This window comes from Ascaphus truei, chromosome 2, assembly GCF_040206685.1.
Source record: "Ascaphus truei isolate aAscTru1 chromosome 2, aAscTru1.hap1, whole genome shotgun sequence".
In the NCBI taxonomy this organism is placed as follows: Eukaryota; Metazoa; Chordata; class Amphibia; order Anura; family Ascaphidae; genus Ascaphus; species Ascaphus truei.
The window spans coordinates 251,827,963-251,851,118 of record NC_134484.1 but is presented as its reverse complement, the minus strand read 5'-3'; the positions used below and the strand labels follow the sequence as shown (position 1 = coordinate 251,851,118).

At 42.7% G+C, this 23,156-nt stretch overlaps 1 protein-coding gene across 3 annotated transcripts in view; it reads left to right on the top strand.

The window, feature by feature from the left end:
• PDCD6 (programmed cell death 6) overlaps positions 1-22,128 on the top strand; it is a 31,384-nt gene extending 9,256 nt beyond the window's left edge. Inside the window, exons 1-6 of one of the 3 annotated variants that reach the window (XM_075586042.1) lie at positions 3,924-4,005; positions 5,754-5,815; positions 13,421-13,465; positions 15,819-15,977; positions 17,749-17,858; positions 19,286-22,128. In XM_075586042.1, the coding sequence (XP_075442157.1) occupies positions 15,821-15,977; positions 17,749-17,858; positions 19,286-19,384 (366 nt within the window). In that variant the 5' untranslated portion in view covers positions 3,924-4,005; positions 5,754-5,815; positions 13,421-13,465; positions 15,819-15,820 and the 3' untranslated portion in view covers positions 19,385-22,128. Of the gene's footprint in view, positions 1-3,923; positions 4,006-5,753; positions 5,816-13,420; positions 13,466-15,818; positions 15,978-17,748; positions 17,859-19,285 lie in introns of those variants that run through there. The other 2 variants (XM_075586041.1, XM_075586040.1) reach the window with 2 other exon arrangements.
• The last annotated feature ends 1,028 nt before the right edge of the window (positions 22,129-23,156 follow it).

The following is a 23,156-nucleotide window of genomic DNA, read 5'->3' as shown; positions in this document are numbered from 1 at the left end:
TGCAACTTTTCCGTTGGTTGCTGTAGTGAGCCTGAGCCTGCCATTTTGTGTCCACTAGGCAAGTATCCTCTCTCTAAGGGCCCCACGGTTTCCAGGCAATTAAAGAGAGGGGTAAAAAAAAAAAAAAAGAGATCCCAAAAAGTTTTCAAGCAACGCGGTTCAAGAAACGCAGTGGTTCACTCGGCCTGGGCAAGTGGAACATTGGGGGTGACTTGTGGAGCTGAGTGTGCAGCTTCTGCAGAACATCTTCGGAGAGTAGAGCAGCGATTGACAGCTCTGCTCCCTCAAGTCACACCACATAATGCCTTGTATAGCTTTGATGCAAGGCATTGTGGGGCTCGACTTCAGGAAGCAGAGCAGTGATTGACTTTTTAGTTTCTGAAGAAGTTCACACATGGTCTACCTTGACATGGTTGCAGGTCTAACATGTTTTGGCCAGAAGATTGAACTAAATGACCCATACTTCTGAGAAGAAAAAACATATAGAAATAAATCAAATCATTTGCCGTATTGGCTGTACATTGGGGCTTCTGTGTTTTCTGTTGTATATTTGGAGGTTCTGCAGCAACTAGTCTTTTCCTGCACAAATATATTTATATATTTAAAATGCTCATACTGAAGTGCCAGTCACCTACATCTAACCTTTTCACTGCCAGAATTCCCAGCTCACGGTAAAAAGATTAAACATTTATTTATTTATAAAATGTTTTACCAGGAAGTAATACATTGAGAATTACCTCTCGTTTTCAAGTATGTCCTGGGCATAGAGTTATGATGACAAATAATACATTGTTACATAAGGGAACAGGGTATACATTATATACAAGACATTGCATGCACAGTAAGAGATAATATATATTATAGGCGTATCTAACAGTTACAGACCAGATTAAAATGTGAGACGGCTTTAGTTTTGAAAAACCTCCACTGGTGGTGACTGTGAGAGTCTCCGGTAGACTGTTCCAGTTTTGGGGTGCACAGTAAGAGAAGGAGCGGCCGGATACTTTGCTGAACCTTCGGACCATGAACAGTCTTTTGGAGTCTGTTCTCAGGTGATAGGTGCTGCATGTGGTTGGGGTGAGGAGCTTGTTCAGAAAGCTGAGTAGCTAGCCCAGAAAGTATTTGAAGGCAAGACAGGAAAGATGAACTAGATGAACTAGACTCAAGTGATGGCCAATCTAGTTCTTTGAGCATTTTGCAGTGATGTGTTGTATTTGCAATGGAGAACAAAACGGCATATTGAATTGTAGAGGGTGTCAAGTTTGCTACGGTGGGTTTGGGGTGCCGAGCCGTATACTACAGGTGCGCAGACGAGTATTATAAAACTTGCCTTGGAAAATCTGGGGCAATAGCCATAGTCGATAATTGGCATTAACATCTGCTGTGCGATACGCTTTCTGACCAGCAGACTTTGGGAGTATTTGTTCCTGTAAAGTACACCTAGTTTGGCATAGGTTTTAGATGTCAGGGTATCAATGTGCATCCCAAATGTTAAATGAGAATCAAACCATATGCCCAGGTGTTTAAAACTAGTGACAGGGGTTAGGGAGGTATTAGCGTTGGTTCTGATCTGGAGCTCAGTCACTGGAAGCTTTAAAAATTTAGCCTTGGTCCCAAATACCATTGTTACAGTCTTGTCAGTGTTTAAAAACATTTTTTTGGGGGGGGGGGGGAGAATACAATTTTCAAGTCTCAAAGTCAGATTGAAGCATGTGTTCAAGGTTGACGAGGCTATGGCACTGTGCATATAAGATTGTGTCATCTGCATACATGTGTTTTGAGGCTCCCTTACAAGCTGTAGGAAGATCATTGATGAACACCAAGAAGAGTAGGGGCCCCAGAACTGAGCCTTGCGTTACACCAGAGGTGATATCCAAGGGGTTGGAGTTAAAGCCTGAGATAGACACATCTAGCTGATGGGTAGGAATGAAACCAGTTTAAAGCATGGTTCCCTATTCCAGAGCACTGGAGTTTGTTTAGCAAGATAACATGTCAACAGTATCAAAAGCCTTTGTAAAATCTAGGGCTATTGCACCAGTAAGTTGTTCCATTCCAGACTGGATCTCATTACAAACTTTTAGCAGGGTAGTTGCCGTGGAGTGTTTGGGGCGAAAGCCAGATTGGAATTGGCTAGGGAAATTTGTCTTGGTATAGTAATCGCTTAATTGGGAGTGGACACATTTTTCCATTACTTTGGATAGAATTGGGAGAAGAGAGATTGGCCTGTAGTTTGAGGCAGGTATTTTGTCCCCACTTTTAAAGATTGGGACAACTCTGGCAGTTTTCCAGGTCTTAGGGATATGGCCTACAGACAGAATAGAGTGACATTCCACTGTCCTTACTGCACTGTGGTCCTTGGAGGGACGGCCCCTTTAAAACACTGGTGAATGTTTGCACATTTCAGCAGTAAAGTAGGCTTACATTGAACAGTGTAAACCCTGCTCCTACAAGCCTGGAGAAACACGCTGTAACTATGCACACTGCTTGTTGCAGCTATGCACTCTGGGGAATTTACAGCATAGCCTTAAGCTTGCAGCCACATTCAGCTGGTGCAAACTACATGTCACAAGTCACCGCTACTTTTTTCTCGCTCATCCTTCTTGGATAACTTATTATTGAACTCTCCAGCAGTTTTCTTGCTTTTTTTTTTTGTTTTTGTCCTATCGATGGATGTAATATTAATTTGATTTACTTTTAAAATTGTCCTATGCTTACCAATTTTCTACAAAGCTTTTGCAGGCCCCTGCTGACGATGAAAGAGTTAAGCGCTTTACATCGCCACCGCTTCAGCTAGTAGTAGCTGTTTATTCATGTGGGTAGTAACACCAGTTGTATAAACAGTGTGGGTGGGTATGGTTGTCTTACAACGCTGTTGTGCGGGTAGGATGGGATAACTCCACACAGAAATATGTCATGGCCTGTGCATTGGGATATATTCAAATGCTAAATTGCATAAGAACTGCCAGTAGTGGCCCAGCCCAGTATCTCGTCTCCAGCCGTGCAAGTACTGGAAGCTAATTCAATGCAGTATCACCCACTCCCTGCCTCCATAATGCCAGACACGCCACTTAAGGACTTTCCTGTACATGAATAGATTGAATCCTCTTTGAAAGCTGCTAATGCTGTTTGCTGTCACAACGTTTTAGTGGCAAGCACGTTTCGGAGGTCGATTGTGCACTGAGTGAGAGACTGCTTCCTTCTATTTACTTCATATATAAAATACAAATGCATGTATTTCTTTTGAGGATGATCCCATCTTCCCTAGCCCTTGTTATGTGGGACTTTGTGAAGAACTGTTCCCTATTTCTTCTACTCCACTGGAGAATTTGTACAATTCCATCGTGTCTCCCCATAGTTGTTGTGAACTTTGGGCTGTTGATTATGAGAGAGGTGCTAAAATTTTTGCAGCTGCCCACGGTGCTCACGCCCCCGTACCTCCGTTCCCCGCGTCAAATGATGCCGCGGGGTCATGTGACATCACTTCACCCTGCGGCGTCATTTGACGATGCGTTGCCATGGCGATGCGTCAGCAGCCGTCTGAATCCCGGTAAATAATAGGTTGCAGAGGTCTCACACGATCCCCCGGCATTTAATTTAAATGCCGTGGGGAAGAGCGCAGGACCTCTGCAACCACCGCACCCCCCTACAAAAATCAATTACTTCAAATACTGACCTCTTCCCCCTACACACTTGGCCGTCAGTTACCACCACTGAGGCCGCCTCCAGCAAACAGTCTCCACGCGGGGTTCGTGTGAGGAGCGGAGGAGAAGGGGAGCAAGCACAGATCCTCTCAACTGAATATATTGGCGTACACTATGTGAGTAGGATTCTTCTCAGTCTCATATAGGGCTCTGATTGCTGAAATACGCTGCGCAATCAGGTGTGTCTTTTATCTGTTTTTCCAGACGGTTTATCCATCCACATCAAGGACATTATCCCATCTGGAGCATCTTTATCTAAGCCCAATTACCATCTTAAAGACCAGAGACTGCCTAAAAGATCACGGTATCTTGGACTTTAGCGCTGGGGACTTTATATTGTTTGTTCACCATGATACAACTACCGGTGCTCCTGGTCCAGGGATCTCTGTGTGGTATTCCGATTAGTATGGAAGACTTGAAGAAGCAGGGCACTGCGGATTTGAACAAAGCTAATGCCATTTACTTTTGAAAAAGGCTCTATGAGGCCGAAACGTCAATCCACTGGCAATAAATTAGCTTTGGTCAAATCCGCAGTGCCCTGCTTCTTCAATTCTTCCAGCTGTGCTGGTCTACCAATAAAATCGAGACCACCGCAATCCGGTATCTTGGAATTCAGATCAGGAAGGCAGTTTAATGATTACGATGCAGAGCCTACAAACTTGAATTCAAAGGTGGAAAAAAAAACCAGCATAGGCCAGGACATTGCTTCATCAATAATGCTATTATGCCTTTTGTTTGTGGGTAGGCCTACACACAGTGTGTGATGTGAAGGCACCGCCAAAACGAAGGGGGATTAATGATGCTAATCTGTCTGCTACTGGGGAAAGCTGGGGGGTAAGAGGCTGAATGATTGTATGCGGAGGAGAGCAGCAGGTTACCCTCTGATTTGATTGTGCAACATTAGCTACAAGTAGTCCAGTGCTTTAAAAAAAAAGATGTATCGATGTAGCTCCTGTTATGTGTTCGGTTCCTAACGTGTGTGATTTGTAATGTGAATGCTCCATTAGTTTGTGCCCTGCGATTCCAGCCAATGCGTTAACTTGCGTTTGTGAAAACACACGATAACGATAGTGCCAGTTTAGAGTAACAGGCGCTACATCGATATATCTCTAAAGGTTAACAAACACACAGATACCTCTCAGAAACACCCCAGAATTACCACAAAGTGTGTGTGTGCGCGCGCGCGCGTGTGTGTGCGCGCGCGCGCATGTGTGTGTCAAAAGGAGTGCAACTAAGCGTGGCTAAATGTATATAACAAGAAACAAAGAAGTCCAGAGCAACATCCATTCTTCCTCTAATTAAAGAGGTAAATAAGAATTTTAATCAGTTAGTGTTAGGACCTGCGATATTATGGTCATGCCTTGAAGTGGCTCGCAGGCTTATACTCTTTGGCCAAAGGGTTAACTAAATTACCCTTTTTCAAGAGATATATAGGTATTTCACTGTGTATTTTTGTCACATTGTATACTGCTCTGGACTTCTTTATTTCTTGTTGTATATCTCTAAAGGTGCAATACAGAAATATATCTCTAAAGGTGCAATACAGAAAAGTTTGTATTTATTTATATTCAAAATTAACAAATATATGATGATACTGTAATGTTTCCATAATTCTTACAGGAGTCTTCTAGCATTAAAAATATTATGGAAAAATTATGTAGGTTAAAAAAATAAATTAAATTGTAGTCTGTTTATAGCTACAATGATTCTATTGTAATACTGTACCACTCCAGATGTACCTAAATATATATATTTTTGGTGTTAATGCCCAATGTTGATTTGCATAGTTTCGTTTTCTTTTTGGAAACAATACAAACACAAAACAGTGCTAAATCTTTTTACTTGGCTTTACTTGTATCTCTCACCAAAACGTGTTTTGAGGTGTTGCATCATCTGTTGATGATATGTTTTGTTCTCTGTATTGTCCATGTGTTCCATGACCCCTCCTGATGCCTGGAATGTAGTGACACATCGGCTAGCCATGCGTCGCTGGGCCCTTTTTGGCTTTCTGTCGGAGTTAATGACATATATTTTTTCTTTTGTTACCCGCAGAGTGGACAAGGACAGAAGTGGGGTAATATCGGACACGGAACTTCAGCAAGCCTTGTCAAATGGTGAGCAAAATACATTTTGTGGTGCTTATGCCACGCTTTGTTCCATTTATTTGATTTTTTTTCTTAAATTAGGTGACATCACGAGAGTGGGCAATCTGGCAGACAGACCCCAGGATTCAAACAGCCCCAAGAGACAAATTGGCAGCAGGCTAACTTTTTAGGGCTACCCATGTGAAGGGAGAAAGTACATATTTCTCCTATCTTATTAATGCCATAAACTTCAATGACCTACATTTTATACCAAACCCCTAGAGCAGGGTGGCCAACTCCAGTCCTCAAGGGCCACCCACATGTCAGGTTTTCAGGATATCCTTGCTTCAGCACAGGTGGGTCAGTCTTCGATTGAGCGACTGAGCCACCTATGCTGAAGCAGGGCTATCCTTAAAACCTGACCTGTTGGTGGCCTTTGAGGACTAGAGTTGAGCACCTCTGCCTTAGGCCCAGGGCATGGTTACTGCTTGCTTGCTCCCGCTTGCTCTCGCTTGCTGCTGCTTGCCACTGAGCCCCTACAGCCGCAATTAAAGCGGCTTTAGTAGGGGCTCGCGCATGCTTTCCCTTGCTTGCTAAGGCGCGCTTGAACAGAGCCGACAGTGAAATTTTAAATTCACGCGCTGACTCCGCTCACGTGACGCCTCAGCAACGAATGGAAGGAGGGCAGGGAAATGTGAATGTGGTACTTATTGTCTGGCGCCAGCGGAGTGAGTGTGTGTGTGTGTGTGCGTGTGTTGATGTGTGGTGCTGTCAGCCTGCGGGAGATGGAGGGGGCTTGCGCTGCCGGGGGGGGGGGGGAAGCGGGTGATGTGCCTCCATCTGCCCGATCCCTGTGGCTGTCAGCCTGCGGGAGATGGAGGGGGCTTGCGCTGCCGGGGGGGGGGGGGGGAGCGGGTGATGTGCCCCCTTCTGCCCCGTGTGTCTGTGTGTGCGTGTGTGTGTACCAGTGTGTATGTGTCTGTGTGGTGTGTGATGTGTGTGCGCGAATATATTTATCAAAGTTGCACAATGTTAATAAATAATTTATTCTCATATGTCTTTTTTAAAATTTTTTAAATATTATATAATATATACACACACACACACACACATACATACATACATACACACACACACACACACACACACACACACACACACACAGGTTCACCAGTGACACACAAACACACAGACCACTTCAAAGTGACACACACACACAGTGATACCCGCCTCCCAAGCGCTTGCTGTCTCCTCTGCAAGGACAGCAAAAAGCTCCTGGTAGAGCGAGCGGCAGCACCTACTGCTGCGGCCAAGTTTATTCGAGCATTTGCCCGTTCTTGGCCGCAGCAGTAGCCTGGCGCGCGCCCGAGAGTGACGGGCGCGCGCCGAAGCAGCGGAAGAGCGCCCTCCGATCGGGGCGCTCTCCCTACCGCTGCCGGGTCCCCCGGAACCCCCTGCCGCTGTCCCGCGATCGCGGGACACCAGGGCTCCCTCGGGGAGCCCCTGGACGCGCGTGCAGGGGGCGCACGCTCCCGAAGACGCGTGACCGCGCGTCTATGACGCGCGGCACGCCGAGGGGCGGCCACTAGCAAGCCGGGAGATCTCCCGGCTTGCGGATCTGGCCGCAGTGCGATAAACTGTGTCGCCACTGTACTTACTATGTCCAAGGCCTTCGAGGCTTAGCGAACGAGGCTGTTGGTATTCTCATTTGTATGTTCAATCGCAGAATGAAAAAGGGCTATATTAATGTTCCTGGTTATAGGGAGCTAACCGTGTACAAAGTGTTGTAGATCACATTTTGAAGGCATACGTAGCTCCTGCTCTGTAGGTCTTACAATCTCATTTTGATATGTGAGTCACATGGAGATAAAGTGACTTGCCCAAGGTCACATGGAGTGCGTGTCACCAAGTGACACGTTGCAACCACGTGACGGCTGCTGGCCGTTCAGCACTGAACAGGATGCGTAAAGCAAACGTCCCACATGCTGCTTGAAACGCACTATTATTTTACTTGGGCACAAAAATGTAAGAAAAAATATTCTGTGCGCTTGGAAAGAATATTCTCCTTCATAAAACCCTGCCAGAATGTATTTTTATTACAGCTGTGTTGCTCAGGGTGAGGTAAGCAGACTGGTTTGTTAGCCTGGGACCTGCCTCCCAGCAGCTTTGAGCTGTATGTTGCCTTTAATCTTTACATTTTGTGAGTGCTGCTAAGCAGCCAACGATTGGTGCCCTGTTGGTCTAGAAAACAAGCTGTGGCCTTGCACAGTAGAGCACTGTGAAAGAGAAGAGGGGAAAAAAAAACCTTGAAGACTGCAAGTAGTTTATTTTCCAAGTGAGGTGGGAAGAGCGTTTCCTCCACTACAGACATGGCTAATTCTTTCTGTGTAGGGAAAAGGAGAAGCACAAGGCTGCAACTTGGCTCACACAGGCTTAGATTGTTGAGGACTCTGAGCTTTGCTAGACTGAGTTGCAGGGGCAGCACAGCATGCATCAGAAGCTTTGTACACGTCAATGTAGTTGTGCTCTATAAAGTAAATTAGGCCATTGCATTTAGTGTTGCTTTGTTAATGGACCAATTAAGATTCTTCTGGCACGAAAAGACTTTAAATGTGTGCTTTTTTGGGGGGGGAGGGGGGGCACATAAAAATTAATGGTGGATATGAGCCATAGGCTACCTAGTCTGCTTATTCTCCTACCCGCTGTGGTAACCGCTTACCCTTGGTTATCTTTTACATTTAGGGTAGTCTAGTCTTCCAAGCACTTTGAATTCCCTTTCTGTACTGGCCTCTATCTCCTATCTTGGGAGGCTATTTCATGTATGTGCAGACAGCATTGGTGTTAAAGGTGGCAATGACTGCCGGAGCTTCCAAAGTCACGCCCCACAATGCCATGCCGCTCTGGATGCAAAGCATTGTGGGAAGAGCTTTAGAAGCTCCTGCTGTAACTGACGGCTCTACCACCGACTCAAAGGTGCAGTTTGGGGCCTTAATAAGTGTGCAGTCCCCACACGGGCTCAGGAGCCCACTATGCTACCTGGGATCCGCCATTTATATACATTTTTTTTTTTTTGGCGAACCCCTTGGAGACACCTCATTAACCCGTAGGGTTTCCCGAACCCCCTGTTGGGAATGACTGATGAAGGCATGTACCATTTCAGTAGCTCGTCTATACAACCTCTAAAAAATAAATGTACAGTATGTCCTTGTGGAGGACTGAATACCGTACTCCGTCTAGGTGACATAGCAATGATCTACTTCTCTACTTTCACCCAATAAAGTCTATGGCGCTCCACCAAAGGCATTCAAGCAGATGCACTGACTGCATGCATTTATGTTTTGATGTTAAAAGGTAAAAGCAAAACTTCACCAGAAGGCTCACGAAAAAATTCTGTGTCCCTCACAACTTTAAGGTTAAATATGTCACGGTTGTACATAGTTACATAGTTGATGATGATGATGATGATAAAACATCTATGTCCATCAAGTTCAACCGATGTTAAATTTAGACGACAGATACTGTACTTATCCTATATTTGTATTTACAGCACAGGCCTGTAAAACAAAAATGATAAACAAACACACCAAATAAGGGTAACAAAAAATAGAGACAAAGGTCATTCCCCCCTTGTCTTCTAACAGCTGGTCAGTCACAGTCGCTGGGACACTTTTTTTCCTCTTTTACACCGACCGGGTTCCTCCCCTTTGGATAGGATTAGTATCCTTCCCTTCGCTGCACCATTTAGAGATAGGAACATTATTAGCAGCTTTTCTCTTGCACTGATATTACTTTTTTTACTTCTGTTACTGCTTCTCTGTTTTGAGGGTGTAGCTTTGTCTCTATTTTTTGTTACCCTTATTTGGTGTGTTTGTTTACCGTTTGTTTACCATTTTTGCTCATGTCTGCCATTGTGTTTATACATTATTTGCTCATGTCTGCCATTATATGTTCCACTAATACATTTATTTCATTTAAAATCCGTAAAAATGTATTTTGGCAGATTCTTGTCAGAATTTCTCTTTGAGTGCTGGGGAACATCTCCTATTTTTGTTCTTTCAATTGAGGGGAATAGGGTTCCCTTTATTTCTCGTGTTGCACCAACCTTTATGTATTTTCATGATTGTTCCATAAGGAGTGCGGGTTGATTTCTATACATTTTATATAATGTACATATACTATTATTATATAGTGTAAAGTACGTATACTATTATATGTTGCTAGATCTCATCCTGTCTACTTTGAGTCTTACAGAAATGTATTAATTGCTCATTTATAAATGGAGGACTGTAGCCCTATTTCACAAAAAATTGGATGTAGTTATTAAAACAAACAAGTTTTAGGTGCATATGTATTTAGACCTCACCAATTCTCTCAAACCACAATTGGTCCCTGGCACACAGTTTTGAAAACACCCTGAATGAACACAAACAGCAGACTAAACAGTGGTCACTTGTGCAGTGGATGTTGTTGCCTGTGTAGTGATTGGGCAGCTGTTGAAAGCAAAGGATTGTTTAAAAGTGCAATCCCAGGGACCAACATTGATTAATGGCTGTGATGTTTAAATGTGCAGTCCCACTTTTAATGTATGTATGTATGTATGTATGTATGTGTATGTACGTACTGTCGTGGTTTTTTGTTTTTTTTAATTTGATTAAAACAAGGTGTGTTTAAGTATTTTAAAATCATTTTTGGATGTTTCTAACTTTGTACTGTAGTATCTTTTTTGTCTTTGCGTTATGCCTCTCTAGTTGGTCCCTGGGGAGTAGGATAAACAATGCACCACTAGTTCAGAGTTCATGCTATGAATTAAGCATGTCAAATTCTTTCAAATCATTTTAAATACAGTCTGCTTTGGGAATTTATTTTTTTTGTTTTTAAGGCATCCGTGAATGTAATAAATTCATCACTGCAATTAGTTCACGTGTTTATCTTTTAAAGACATTGCTCAGTGCATCCCGCCCATAATGTGGGAAGGACACACTGCTGCTGATGTGGGTTTGAGGTCTGATGGGCACTAAAACAGCATCTCAAGCAGTGTAATGGGTATAGCCCTAAATAGTCCTATTTCCGAGCTGTGTGGGATGTTAACATGAATGATATGCATCTTTTCACATGAATCATATGCAAACATGATCATTTTCAATATTCGATTGAACCCATCCCCATAAACAGTACAGTACAGGCATACCCCGCATTAACGTACGAAATGGGACCGGAGCATGTATGTAAAGCGAAAATGTACTTAAAGTGAAGCACTACCTTTTTCCCACTTATCGATGCATGTACTGTACTGTAATCATCATATACGTGCATAACTGATGTAACTAACGCATTTGTAACAAGCTCTATAGTCTCCCCGCTTGCGCACAGCTTCGGTACAGGTAGGGAGCCGGTATTGCTGTTCAGGGCTTGCTGACAGGCACATGCGCGAGCTGCTGTTTGCCCATTGGGCGATATGTCCTTACTCGCGAGTGTACTTAAAGTGAGTGTCCTTAAACCGGGGTATGCCTGTATTCCTTGGAATATCACAAAGATTTGTTAATGTTAAACTATCTCACACTTCTGTCTCAAGACCAGCACCACACTGACTGTCCCAATGCAGTTTGCCTATAATATCTGGGAACACGCGTTAAAGATCTCAATATGTACTGTGACAAAGGAAAATATTGATAAAATGATATTTAGGTAAGGCCCCTGCGACTAAATATGTTCCCAGGGACATCCGTTTCTTGCTAGGGACAATGTGTGGCCAGGCAGGCGATCTGGCGTATATTATGTGTTTCCCAAAATACAACAATTCTGGTCAATGATACAAAAGGTGATGGAAGAAACTGTTGACATTAGAATCCCATTGGATCCAGTTTGAATCTTTCTTTTCGAACTCATTAGAGAATATCGAGACAAATGCAAAAACTCATAACGCACGTTCTCACTGCAGCCGTCTGGAAGAAAGTTGGTTTCTTCATTAAACACTGTTATCAGGAGAATGGAAGAAGTTATGTTATTGGTGAGACCAACTTCATTCTTAAAACAAAACTCTAAAAAGTTCCACCAAGTTTGGGACCCGTGGATAGATAAATATATCAAGTATGGGAGATATGGCTTAAATCTGCTATATGCAGTGGCAGACTTTGCCGTCTGTAGGGGGGAAGGGGGGGGAGGCGCCCTTCTCCTTGGTGTGTGGTGCCTATTTTTCCCATTATGTTTACCACCCTCCCTCGCCCCCTACTTAAAACCTAATTAAAAATTGCAGGGGAAAAAAGTGTTTTGAAGTTATTTGACCTCATTTTGACTTTAGATAACCGTGGAAATGTATAAAGGCAGGCTACACCTTTGTTAAAATATTCATATTGAAAGTGTTCAGGAATATAAATGAATTAACTGTGCAAAATGAAATGTACAATGCGGTTATTGAAATCCCCTTAACATTTTCCTAAAAAAATATTGGATTATGTAAATTATTATTGGAGCTCTGTAGCATGGACTCTTGTAAGGTCCCTTTTATTAAAGTATGATCATTGCTATTGTTTGCTGTTAGCCATATTTTGTGCTTGACCAAATAGCTTAGAATTCTGGGATATTTCTATATTTTTATCCAACATCTTTCATACGTGTGCAGTGCAGAAAGTGAAAAATAGCAGTTTAATCAACAATCCTCTCCCCACCCCAAAATCAAGGTGGCAGTGTTGGTTTTTTTTGTTGTCCTATTAATCTTTTTATTAACCAAAGACTGCCCTGGAACTGCACCATGGCACTGAAAGCTCAGGATACCCTTTGGTTCTGAAGATACAGATTCTGTTTGTTTGCCAGTGCTTGCAAGGAAAAACAAAGATGGCTGCTGGGTCACCCAATAGAAGCTATGTTGTCATTTTACAATGATGTCGCTGCTTTTTGATGCCCCCCAGAGTGAGGCTGACCACAGTGGCCATATTGATTCTCCCTGACAAACCTTGTAAGAGAATGTCTAAATTAGAAGAACTGAGTCGGGGAATGGATCCCTTTAACTTGGAGTATCACGGTTAGCTACAGGGATCCTCCCCCTGTTTCAAATAAGATAAATATATAGATATGTGGGGGGAAAAGGATCGGCATGAATTCCTGATTTAATATAACATTAAAGAACACACTACACACTGTATTCAAAAGAGCATACAAACTAATAGATTTGTGTGTGTGTGAGATAACACTTGTTTTCAAACTGCAATTTACAAAACATTGTGCTAATGTAACAAGTAGGTACAGTTTGTCCGCAGCAGAGTTAATGCAACACTGTGTGTGAGGGCGCTGTTTTGCGATCCTCGGCCTTGAATGGCGTTGTGAGCTTGTGTGATATCAAAACCCTTACTGTGAAATGTGTGCTTTAATAAAAACAAAAACAGTTCTCAGAAAAGTCAAAGCTGTGCTAGGTAAAGATACTTTTCAGTAAAAGGATAGCAGGTTAGCAAATCAGCTGACCGGTACCATGTTTCATTGCGTGTTTTTTACATGTATTTATTTATTTTAAATCGCAATGCTTTTTATATTCGTAACTTGTGCAGAATACAAAAACACGGTGTTCACTGCTTGTGTTGCAGGAATGGCATGTTTCTGTGTGTGTAGATTAGTGACGGGTACTGAACTATTTTCTTATTTCAGGAACATGGACACCTTTTAATCCTGCTACCGTCAGCTCCATCATATGTAAGTTGATCTTCACCCATACTAATGCAGTATTCTGAGCTCCTTCTGTTTATGTTTCACACTTTGCAGGCTTAAAATAGACCAGGTTTCCCGGCAGAAGGGAGGAGCAAACGGTTCAGAAATTCTCCTGTGAATGAGAAGCAAGGCGTTCCTCCAGTGATTACAGTACATAAGCCATCAATATTCATGACCCTTTTAAAGTTTTTCAGGCTCTTCCAGATGCCTGAACAGTTTCATGCAACATGAGTAGACAAGTTACTGTATTTGCTATGCTTCTGGGGGCTATATAAGTGTGCATTTTATTTATACATTTCTTCACACACCTGTTCTGTTTCTAGGCACTGAGCACTAGTTACAGACAGAGAGAACCGAGCAAAGTTGGGAAAATATTCAACAAACAAAGAAAGCCTTTTTGTTTTGTTTTTTTGTTTCTGGGTTTGAACTTGGGCAATAAACCCCCAAGGGGGAGGTGTAGCAGCCCTGGATGTGTTGTAATACCAGGTCAATGTGTGGAATGGACAGAGAAAGCTCCATCTAATATATGATCCCCACATAAGGGATGTATCGGATGTTAAAATGTACTGTCGTCCTATACAAAATATGCACTTTTCAAATATGATGCAAGCGACGCACTACATAACTTTATTTTATTTTTTCTCTCCATAAGAAAATTCTTGGGGAAAGGGAAAAGAGAGGGAAGGATTTGTATTCTTCCTCCTCAGGATGGTCTTTAAAGACGTAATTTCTGAGCTTGCGGTGCATTACCCTGTCACAGTCCTGGGCTACATTTTTAATGTATTATAATGTAGCATTTCTTGTTTCTATAGCAGCCATTTACCATGTCACACCCCCTTCCTCTTCTGAAACACCCTTTTTGAGCCCTGGCCTCTCTCTAGCAGTGTACCAATTGTATCTGCCTGGTCACATGATTTTCCCCACAGAACTTTGCATCTTTGGTCCTCTTCTGCTGCACTGACAGCCATTTAGTGAACCCCCAAGCCGAATCTTTGCAGATCGGTAACTTGGCTAATTACTTATCATTGTGTGGATTGTAGTGATGCACATATTAAACGGGGGGAGGAGGGGGCAACGCAGCTTGGACTGCTGCGTTAAAGGAGCTCTCGGGATTTTTGATTTTATTTTTGCATAGGTGCTAAGCAGGGGTCTCCATTAATTTTAGCCCCAGGGACCCCCTGCACCCTGAGACGCCTTGGTAGGGGGGGGGGGGTGGGGGCGGGGCATGGCCAGTAGCGATTGCGCAGATTTAAATGTCCTACGTATCAATAGGAAGCTCTAAGGGTTGATGTCACAGTTCCTATTGGCCCGTAGGACCCTTAAACCGCCATTATGATAGTCCCAACCAGCCCAGCTGGGGCTGCTACCGGAACCCACTACAGAGTTAAGTATTTCAGGAAGCAGGGGGTCTCTGGAGCTGAAATGAACGCGGTTCAGCTCCGGAGATCCCCTGCTTCAAACCTGTATTTAAAAAAAAAAAAAACCTCAAACCTTTGCTGCTGCTTTAACAGCAGTTCTGAATTGTGTGTGTCTGGGAACAGTCCATTAAAAAATGTGGGGTGCATGAGGTACTTCCTGGGTATACAGTGCCTTAGTTCAATGTCCATTTCCTTGTGCAGAGGGACAGTAACAAAACGTGCAGATTGTTTTTTTTATTTTTTTTTATTATTATTATTAAAAGTGAAACACCTTGGCCAGTTCCTGCACCTGCAGAGAGCCCTCGCATGCATGAAAGATCTCACAGGGAGACCCCCCTGATTGTCCATCCACACAATGTGCTTGTTCCTAAGCCTTTTTGATGCCAAATTCCTCCACACCATGTCCATAGGGGAGGTAATGCACAGTCTCTAAAATATCTTTGGCCCTGATCATTGTGTAATGACCTTGGGCCTCCACACGTCCAGAAGTTAGAACAGAAGTGGGAGGATGAAACAGTTGAGAAATTCTCTTGTGAATGACACACTCCAGTTTTTCAGGTTCTTCCAAACGCCTGGGCTGTTTCATGTAAAATTATTAGAAAAGTGTGACTGCGTCCCAACAGCATTTGCAAAAAAAAATTAAAAAACAGTTTTATTATTTTTGTTTTGCATTGAAGTTAAATAGTCACTACGTCTGTCAGGGCTTTGTACTGTTTACGGCTAGACCCTACGCCTGCTAGTTTTAGTAGGGTAGATTGCGTCCTGCTCTCCATAGGATAGGAGAGATGATTCCTCCCCTTCCGTCATTGGTGACAGAAGCGATCACGTGATCGGAGGGGCCGTGGCGCTCGGAGATGACCGGTAATATGGAAGCTTGTGTATGATATTCGGTTGAATCCAAGCTGTCCTGTATTTTTCAGCAATGTTTGACCGGGAGAGCAAAGGAGGGGTGAACTTCAACGAGTTTTCCGGCGTCTGGAAGTACATAACGGACTGGCAGACAATATTCCGCACCTACGACAGAGACAATTCGGGGATGATCGACAAAAATGAACTGAAACAAGCCCTTACAGGTTTTGGTAATTTGTTTGCATGCATTCCTTTGTTTACCTATCTGAAAGTATTTTTGATAACTTGAGCGAATCATACTTTGCAAATCACTCATCTTAATCAACTCTTGTGACTTGTGCAGTGCTGCATTCTATCACTTGTAATATCGCTGTGGTTTTCCGCCGTATTCAGTGCAAATATAATTGACCCTTCTGAATGGGCTGTAACAGGTTTTGTTTTTTGTTTGTTTTAATGAATTGACACTTTTTTATTAAATATGTAAAGTTTTTTTTCTCCAGGGCTAATTAAAGATGGCCACCATTGTGATCTACTAAAAATACTAAACATGAATACAAAAAAAAGTCACTGTAGGTGTTTACTGTAACTTCAGTATATTTTGCTATAATACTTAATTTTCAATATAGAAAAGCAAGAGCACATTGGTGCATTCTGCAGCATAAGACATAAATTCAATAATGCTCCCCTCACCCCCCCCCCCCCCCCCGGTAATATTGTATGTCTAATCGTGAATATAATATCCCAATAATATGACTTTCCTGGGCTTCAAAAATAGCAGCACTATAACTAACAGCTACCTCCAATGCTGTCTCTATATGCGCTTTCTAGATGCGTGATTTGTCCAGAACCAAACAGGCGCCCCAATTAGAAAATAAATAAATAAAATCCACACTATTCATCCACTCGTCTCTCAAAGTTCTCACTCGTTCCAGACAAGTGGATTTTCAGGACCCTGCAAATTAGGGATATATATTCACAGACCTATATTATAAATGTTATTGTTTTCCTTATGTTGTCTCACTCCCCATTTCAACTTCCCTTCTATTCACCTAAATGTCTGTCATTTAATAACATTTGACAAAGTTGGCTTTCTAGTGGGAAGCTCTCCTACAGCCCGGCATTCACTTACACCAGCATGCAGCACGTACCAGCTCTCTTACAGCCAGGCATTCACTTACACCAGCATGCAGCACGTACCAGCTCTCCTACAGCCAGGCATTCACTTACACCAGCATGCAGCACGTACCAGCTCTCCTACAGCCAGGCATTCACTTACACCAGCATGCAGCACGTACCAGCTCTCCTACAGCCAGGCATTCACTTACACCAGCATGCAGCACGTACCAGCTCTCCTACAGCCAGGCATTCACTTACACCAGCATGCAGCACGTACCAGCTCTCCTACAGCCAGGCATTCACTTACACCAGCATGCAGCACGTACCAGCTCTCCTACAGCCAGGCATTCACTTACACCAGCATGCAGCACGTACCAGCTCTCCTACAGCCAGGCATTCACTTACACCAGCATGCAGCACGTACCAGCTCTCCTACAGCCAGGCATTCACTTACACCAGCATGCAGCACGTACCAGCTCTCCTACAGCCAGGCATTCACTTACACCAGCATGCAGCACGTACCAGCTCTCCTACAGCCAGGCATTCACTTACACCAGCATGCAGCACGTACCAGCTCTCCTACAGCCCGGCATTCACTTACACCAGCATGCAGCACGTACCAGCTCTCCTACAGCCAGGCATTCACTTACACCAGCATGCAGCACGTACCAGCTCTCCTACAGCCCGGCATTCACTTACACCAGCATGCAGCACGTACCGTACAAATGTTTGGGATCCCCCACTATATGAGTTTAACAAATTGAGTTAAAATTCATGATTTTCCTAATCGTGGGCTCTGGGCAGATCTCAGTTTGAACCTCCCAGGTTATACAATTATTACTTGGCACAATTTAATGTATTTATTTTTTTCCTTTTTTTTGGAAGGCTATCGTCTTTCAGAACAGTTCTATGACGTCCTTATACGAAAATTCGACAGGCAGAGGAGAGGTCAAGTTGCTTTTGATGACTTCATTCAGTGCTGCATCGTCCTGCAGGTAAATACCCTTTGAAAGATGCCAGGCAAATCAGAGTGAAAACTGTTAGTCATACTCCTTTCTGCACATCATGACCTATTTCAGGGAGAAGCCTAATTTGCATTTTATAATACTGTTGACATAACTTCTTATCTTTCGAGAAAACCCTCTATAACTTCCTGTTGCATTGCTTTATTCATTTTAACTGGGACAATTAGTTGAGGTTGCTCCTAAGAATATGGAAAAATGAGTTGCATTGTGCTTCAAACCAAAATATCAGCAAACATTGATCGTAGGTATAAATGTATAGCAAATTACCCCTCCAGAGAAAGCACAAAATAAGGCTGGATTGTATGGTAGCACCCACAAACCTATAAGATCTGTAACTGGAAAAATAAGGTCCCACATGCACTGAAGTAAGGACAATATACACCTGCCGGTGTCCAGCGTTAATACAACATCATGGTGTAGATATGGGGCAATAAATTCTTGTTCCTGCTCCTAAGAATAACCTGAATATTCCCCATCTTCTATGAGAACTTTCCCCGATGTCTTCTGTATGCCTACTGTATGTTAACAAGTACAGAGGTCGCCTGTACCATGAGTCTCACGTTAACTGTTCTGATATGTTGTGTAAGCATCACTACTGAATCCTAAACAAAATCACGTTGCTTTTTTGTAGATGACGCCGCTGTCCAGTAAATATGATGCTCTTCTAATATATTTGTCCCGTTTCTGTCCGATAGTGTGGGGGGCGTTATCTAAATTCATAAATGTGCGCGCTATTGGACCGAAACGTTGATCTGAATAAATGATGACAAAAAGCGCCACACTTGCTGGAGTTAGGCCTCGTGCATGGTCAGCGCTTAGGCGCTGACCCGTGCTGCTGCTCGGCAGTGAGCCCCTGCAGCCGCAATGAGTGCGGCTTTAGCAGGGGCTCGCGCACGCTTCCGGTAGGTCTTAAACAATTTTTAGGCTCTGCGCTCGCCGGAGCGCAGGGCCGGTCTCGTGAGCGGTTCGCCCAATGAGGGCGAACCAGCTCCGTGACGTCACAGGCGTCCCCCCACCCCCCCGACACGCCTCCAGACGGCGCGCGGTCTAAGGCCAGGGAAAGCACCCGCTTTCCCTCAGCCTCAGCGCGCCTCCGCACAGCTGGATTCACCCTGGACGCAGCCCAAGTCTCCTTTTGACACTTGGTTTTGGCACTACGACCCAAGTGAAGGTCTGCACCCATAAGGTTACTTCTGCATGCCTGTGTGATGGCACAGGTCATATAACTGCAAAACTGGGATGAAAAGATAATACAGCAGTTATTTTTATTAATACACTGTAATGCTTAATTCAATTCCATGCAAAGTAGAAGTTCCTTCCTTCGTGGACGGTCACTGTTTGTTGCTGCACTTTGGGACAAATGCAAATATACAATGCTCTTTGTTTCCTCTTTACAGAGGCTGACTGATGTTTTCAGACGCTACGACACTGATCAGGATGGCTGGATTCAAGTATCTTATGAGCAGTATCTTTCCATGGTCTTCAATGTAGTATGATGTCATCAGAAACATTGACCAGTGCCACCAGTAGAGAGACTGGAGTTGCCAAATTCATTTTCTTAATTTACTGGGATTCCGGTACCATTTTTGTTCGGCTGCTTCTAATTTTTTTTTTGTATAGTCCATCTTCAGCGGATTCTAAATTGTACATGATGAACGTATTTTTACCTTGTATTAATAAGAATAACTTAGCCATATTGTTACTTAAACAGCAAGAATTAGATTTAACATGTTTTTCTTAATGTGCCAGAAAACTACAAATATAATGTTTTTTTTTTTTTTTACAGCTATTTTGCATGGTCTCACTTATTTTGTTTAACGATCGAATGACATTGTGCCATAGAGTAGTTTAATTTGCTTGCCCTGCTGGCCAAATTGGGATAGACACATTTCACATTCGTAAATAACTTGTAGTTCATTGCATGATGCCTTAGATCAGTGGTTCCCAATGCTCTCCTCTAGAATCCAAGGCCACATCAGGTTTTAGGAATAACCAATGCACCTGTAACACAGGTGAATGTACCTAATCTACATACTGTATGAATATAATATTGTGTGGTAGTGACAGAAACCTGGTATGGCCGGGGGTTCCCTGGGGACTGGGAATCGCTACCTTAGTGTATTTATTTTACAATTCAATACAAAACCATAAACTCATGAGCTCTGCAATCAGCTCCCATCAGTTTTCAGCTTTGAGGTGCTAAAGTTCTTGTAAATGAACCAGTTGTTCCTTAATCTTGAGCCTATTTAGAAGGCCAAGTAAGGATTTGATGTAAGGTCCTTAATTCCACAACACCGAGCCCTGGTATGTTGTGAGGCCATCTTATCCATGCCTTCTTCCTTAGCCGAGACCACATGGGATAGGGATGTCCATCTGCAAAAACTGCGCAGTTCTGACTTTCATTGCGTCTTCCAACACATTAGGATTGGCATGTAACTGTCCTAATGAACGAAAGCACAGCTACATATCTGCTCATTCTGATGTGGGTTTTTCAACATCAGATTTTTCTGTAAAATGCTTAATCCTCTCGCTGCCAGGGGCTGAGAAACCATGACCGCTCCCACTTTCAGCTGGACATGCATGCTTTTTAAATTAAATGGGAATCTAAATCTTATGAAATCTTAAATCTTATTACTGTACCAGTAACTATCCCTATGCAAAACCTGTCCTGTGGCAAGATTGTGATTCATTCAATGAATTGGCATGCTTTGGGGATAATGGGCATTAACAGAAATATTTGAACAAATGGCTTGAGGATTGAGTTTTTTTTTTTTATCCACAGCATAAAAATGTCAGTTGTACAGGTTGTTAAAATTTGCATTATGCTGCATATAGACATGATGATCGTACTGGTCAGCAGACCATACAAACAGATACAAAACCTTTAGACCAATACAAATTTTGACCCTGCCTTTGTGATTCAGATGCAGGTGGAATGTTGCAGTCATCACTCTTGATGATTTTTTCGAGTTGCCCTCTGTCTGTAAATACCATCACTTTCTCCCCATTTTCTTCAGGGACAGATCCAAGAGCCAAATCTTCACGTTTACAATTCTCCATTGCAGAGTAGCTCCCTATATCCAAGACCTCATCTCGAAATAAGCTCCTACATACTGTACCCTTTCTGTTGTTCCCCCTCTCACCCAAGAAGCGGGTGTAGCCATACCATCCTCCACGTAGGGTTTAGCCATACTGTACCATCCTCCACGTATACCTACTCCAGATAAACCTTGTACCTGTCCTTTTCTGCTCCTCCTGCAGTGAGAAAAAGATGCATTCCAGCTGTTGAAATCATGGCGAATAGCCTCGCATCTCTTAAAGTCCTAATTTCCATGCATCTTATCTTAATTCAGCCTGTTTCCCCATAAAATTGTTTTGAGCAGGGACAAAGAGATCCCTGCTCAAAACAATTTTATGGGGAAACAGGCTGAATTAAGATAAGATGCATGGAAATTAGGACTTTAAGTGTGTTATAATTTCCTCTTATATTTACGTTATCTGTATTTCATCCTTCATTGGGAGGAATATATTGGCATCTTGCAACTATTGTACGTACTGCATAAAGCATGGTGTCAGCACTTCAATCAAAAGCTGGGAATGAAGCACTTTGATTTGGGGCCAAAAAGTGGTATGAAAAACTTCCAAAGTTGTACCAGTATAAGGAACCAAAATTATTTGCTTTGAATGTGTAGTCTTACAATTTTTGTGCCATATTCATCACAAAATGAAAACTAAATGTGTGTAAGACTTTGTTGAACCGTTTGTACGGCTCATTGTTGTATACAGTAGGTTGTTGGGGTTGCAGCACTGTTCTTTCACTCTTATCTGCCCCTATAAACTGATCAGTTTCTCCATGTCAGGGAAGCCCTCACCTAAATGCAAATGAACTTCCATGACCTGGAGAAGCTGCTTCAAGGCATAATGAATAAGGTCCATAATGAATAAGGTCCATAATGTAAAATAAACCTCTTGAGCCAAGTCCCTCAAATGCCAAACAAACAGCATGAAGGGCTGGTAACTGTACCTTTTTATTGGATGGGTTGTCTCCAATTAATTCAGGGACAAAAAACAGGAAGCATGGGTGCATGGTTTTATGTATCCAATTTTGTGTTCTTGAGCACACTGTTCTCGATCAAACTGTGATCTTTTAAAACCAAATATGTATGGCTGTTTTATGCAAACTAAAAAAAAATAATTAAATGGTAAATAAACATTTGTTAATAAAGAAATGGCTGTCTTATACTGTGTACTTAATATTTGATCATTGGTATGGCATTTGTTTTGCTTCACTTACTCTAGGAAAAATCAGGTCCGTAGAAGATCTTCGTGGGCAATGCTACTACCTTGTGCTTTGTTTGGAGGTACTGTACATGTAAATTCTTCAACATGTTACTCTAGTCTCGTCTAAATAATGCAATATAGACCTCCACAAAGTGCCACTTAACGCTTCAGGACATACTGTGTTGATATTTCTATGTTGATGGACTTTTAAGAAGCCTTTCACGCTTTCTGCTTTTGCGCTTTCCACTATGAAGTATCTACTCATACAGGACTTTAAAAAAAAAAAGTAAGCTGTCAAATGCCATAAATTGCCAATGGTGGTCGCTGTGGGTGGCTTCTGTTGTTTTGGAAGTAATGGTTTTGCAGTGTGTGGCTTAAATGAGTATTTGATTTCATGGGGAAAATATAAAAGAATGAACTGAATATTTCTGAGCACTTTGATTTCCTGTGGCAACTGAATGAACAAATTCTGCCCCCTCAATGTACGCGTGCATGTGCGTATTTTCCCAGTGATATCTAAAGCTAAGGATGACGACCAAAAGTAAGACGAGAGGAAGCAATCAGAAAATGTGTTGGAGTAATGTGGAGAAGAGGCTTGCAACCGCAGTACCTGAAACCTCTTTGTGGAGGCCTTCATCCAGCAATGGGTCAACAAGGGCAGGAGATATGTGTATGTAGTGTCGAGAAAAAGTTTGTGAAACACTTAGATTAAGCTCTAATAACATTTTAGGTTTGAAATATGTGAAAATCCTAATAGATAAAGATGACCTGATCAAACAAATGACACAAAAACATGATACTTTTTCAACATTTATTTATCCACAAATGATTCAACATTCAATATCCATGTGTGAAAAAGTATGTGAATCTTTAGATTCAGTAACTGGTGCCACCCGCTTGAGCAGCAATAACTTCAGCAAAGCATTTCTTGTAAATGGTCAGTTTCTCACATCAGTTTTCAGGACTTTTGGCCCATTCCGTCTTACA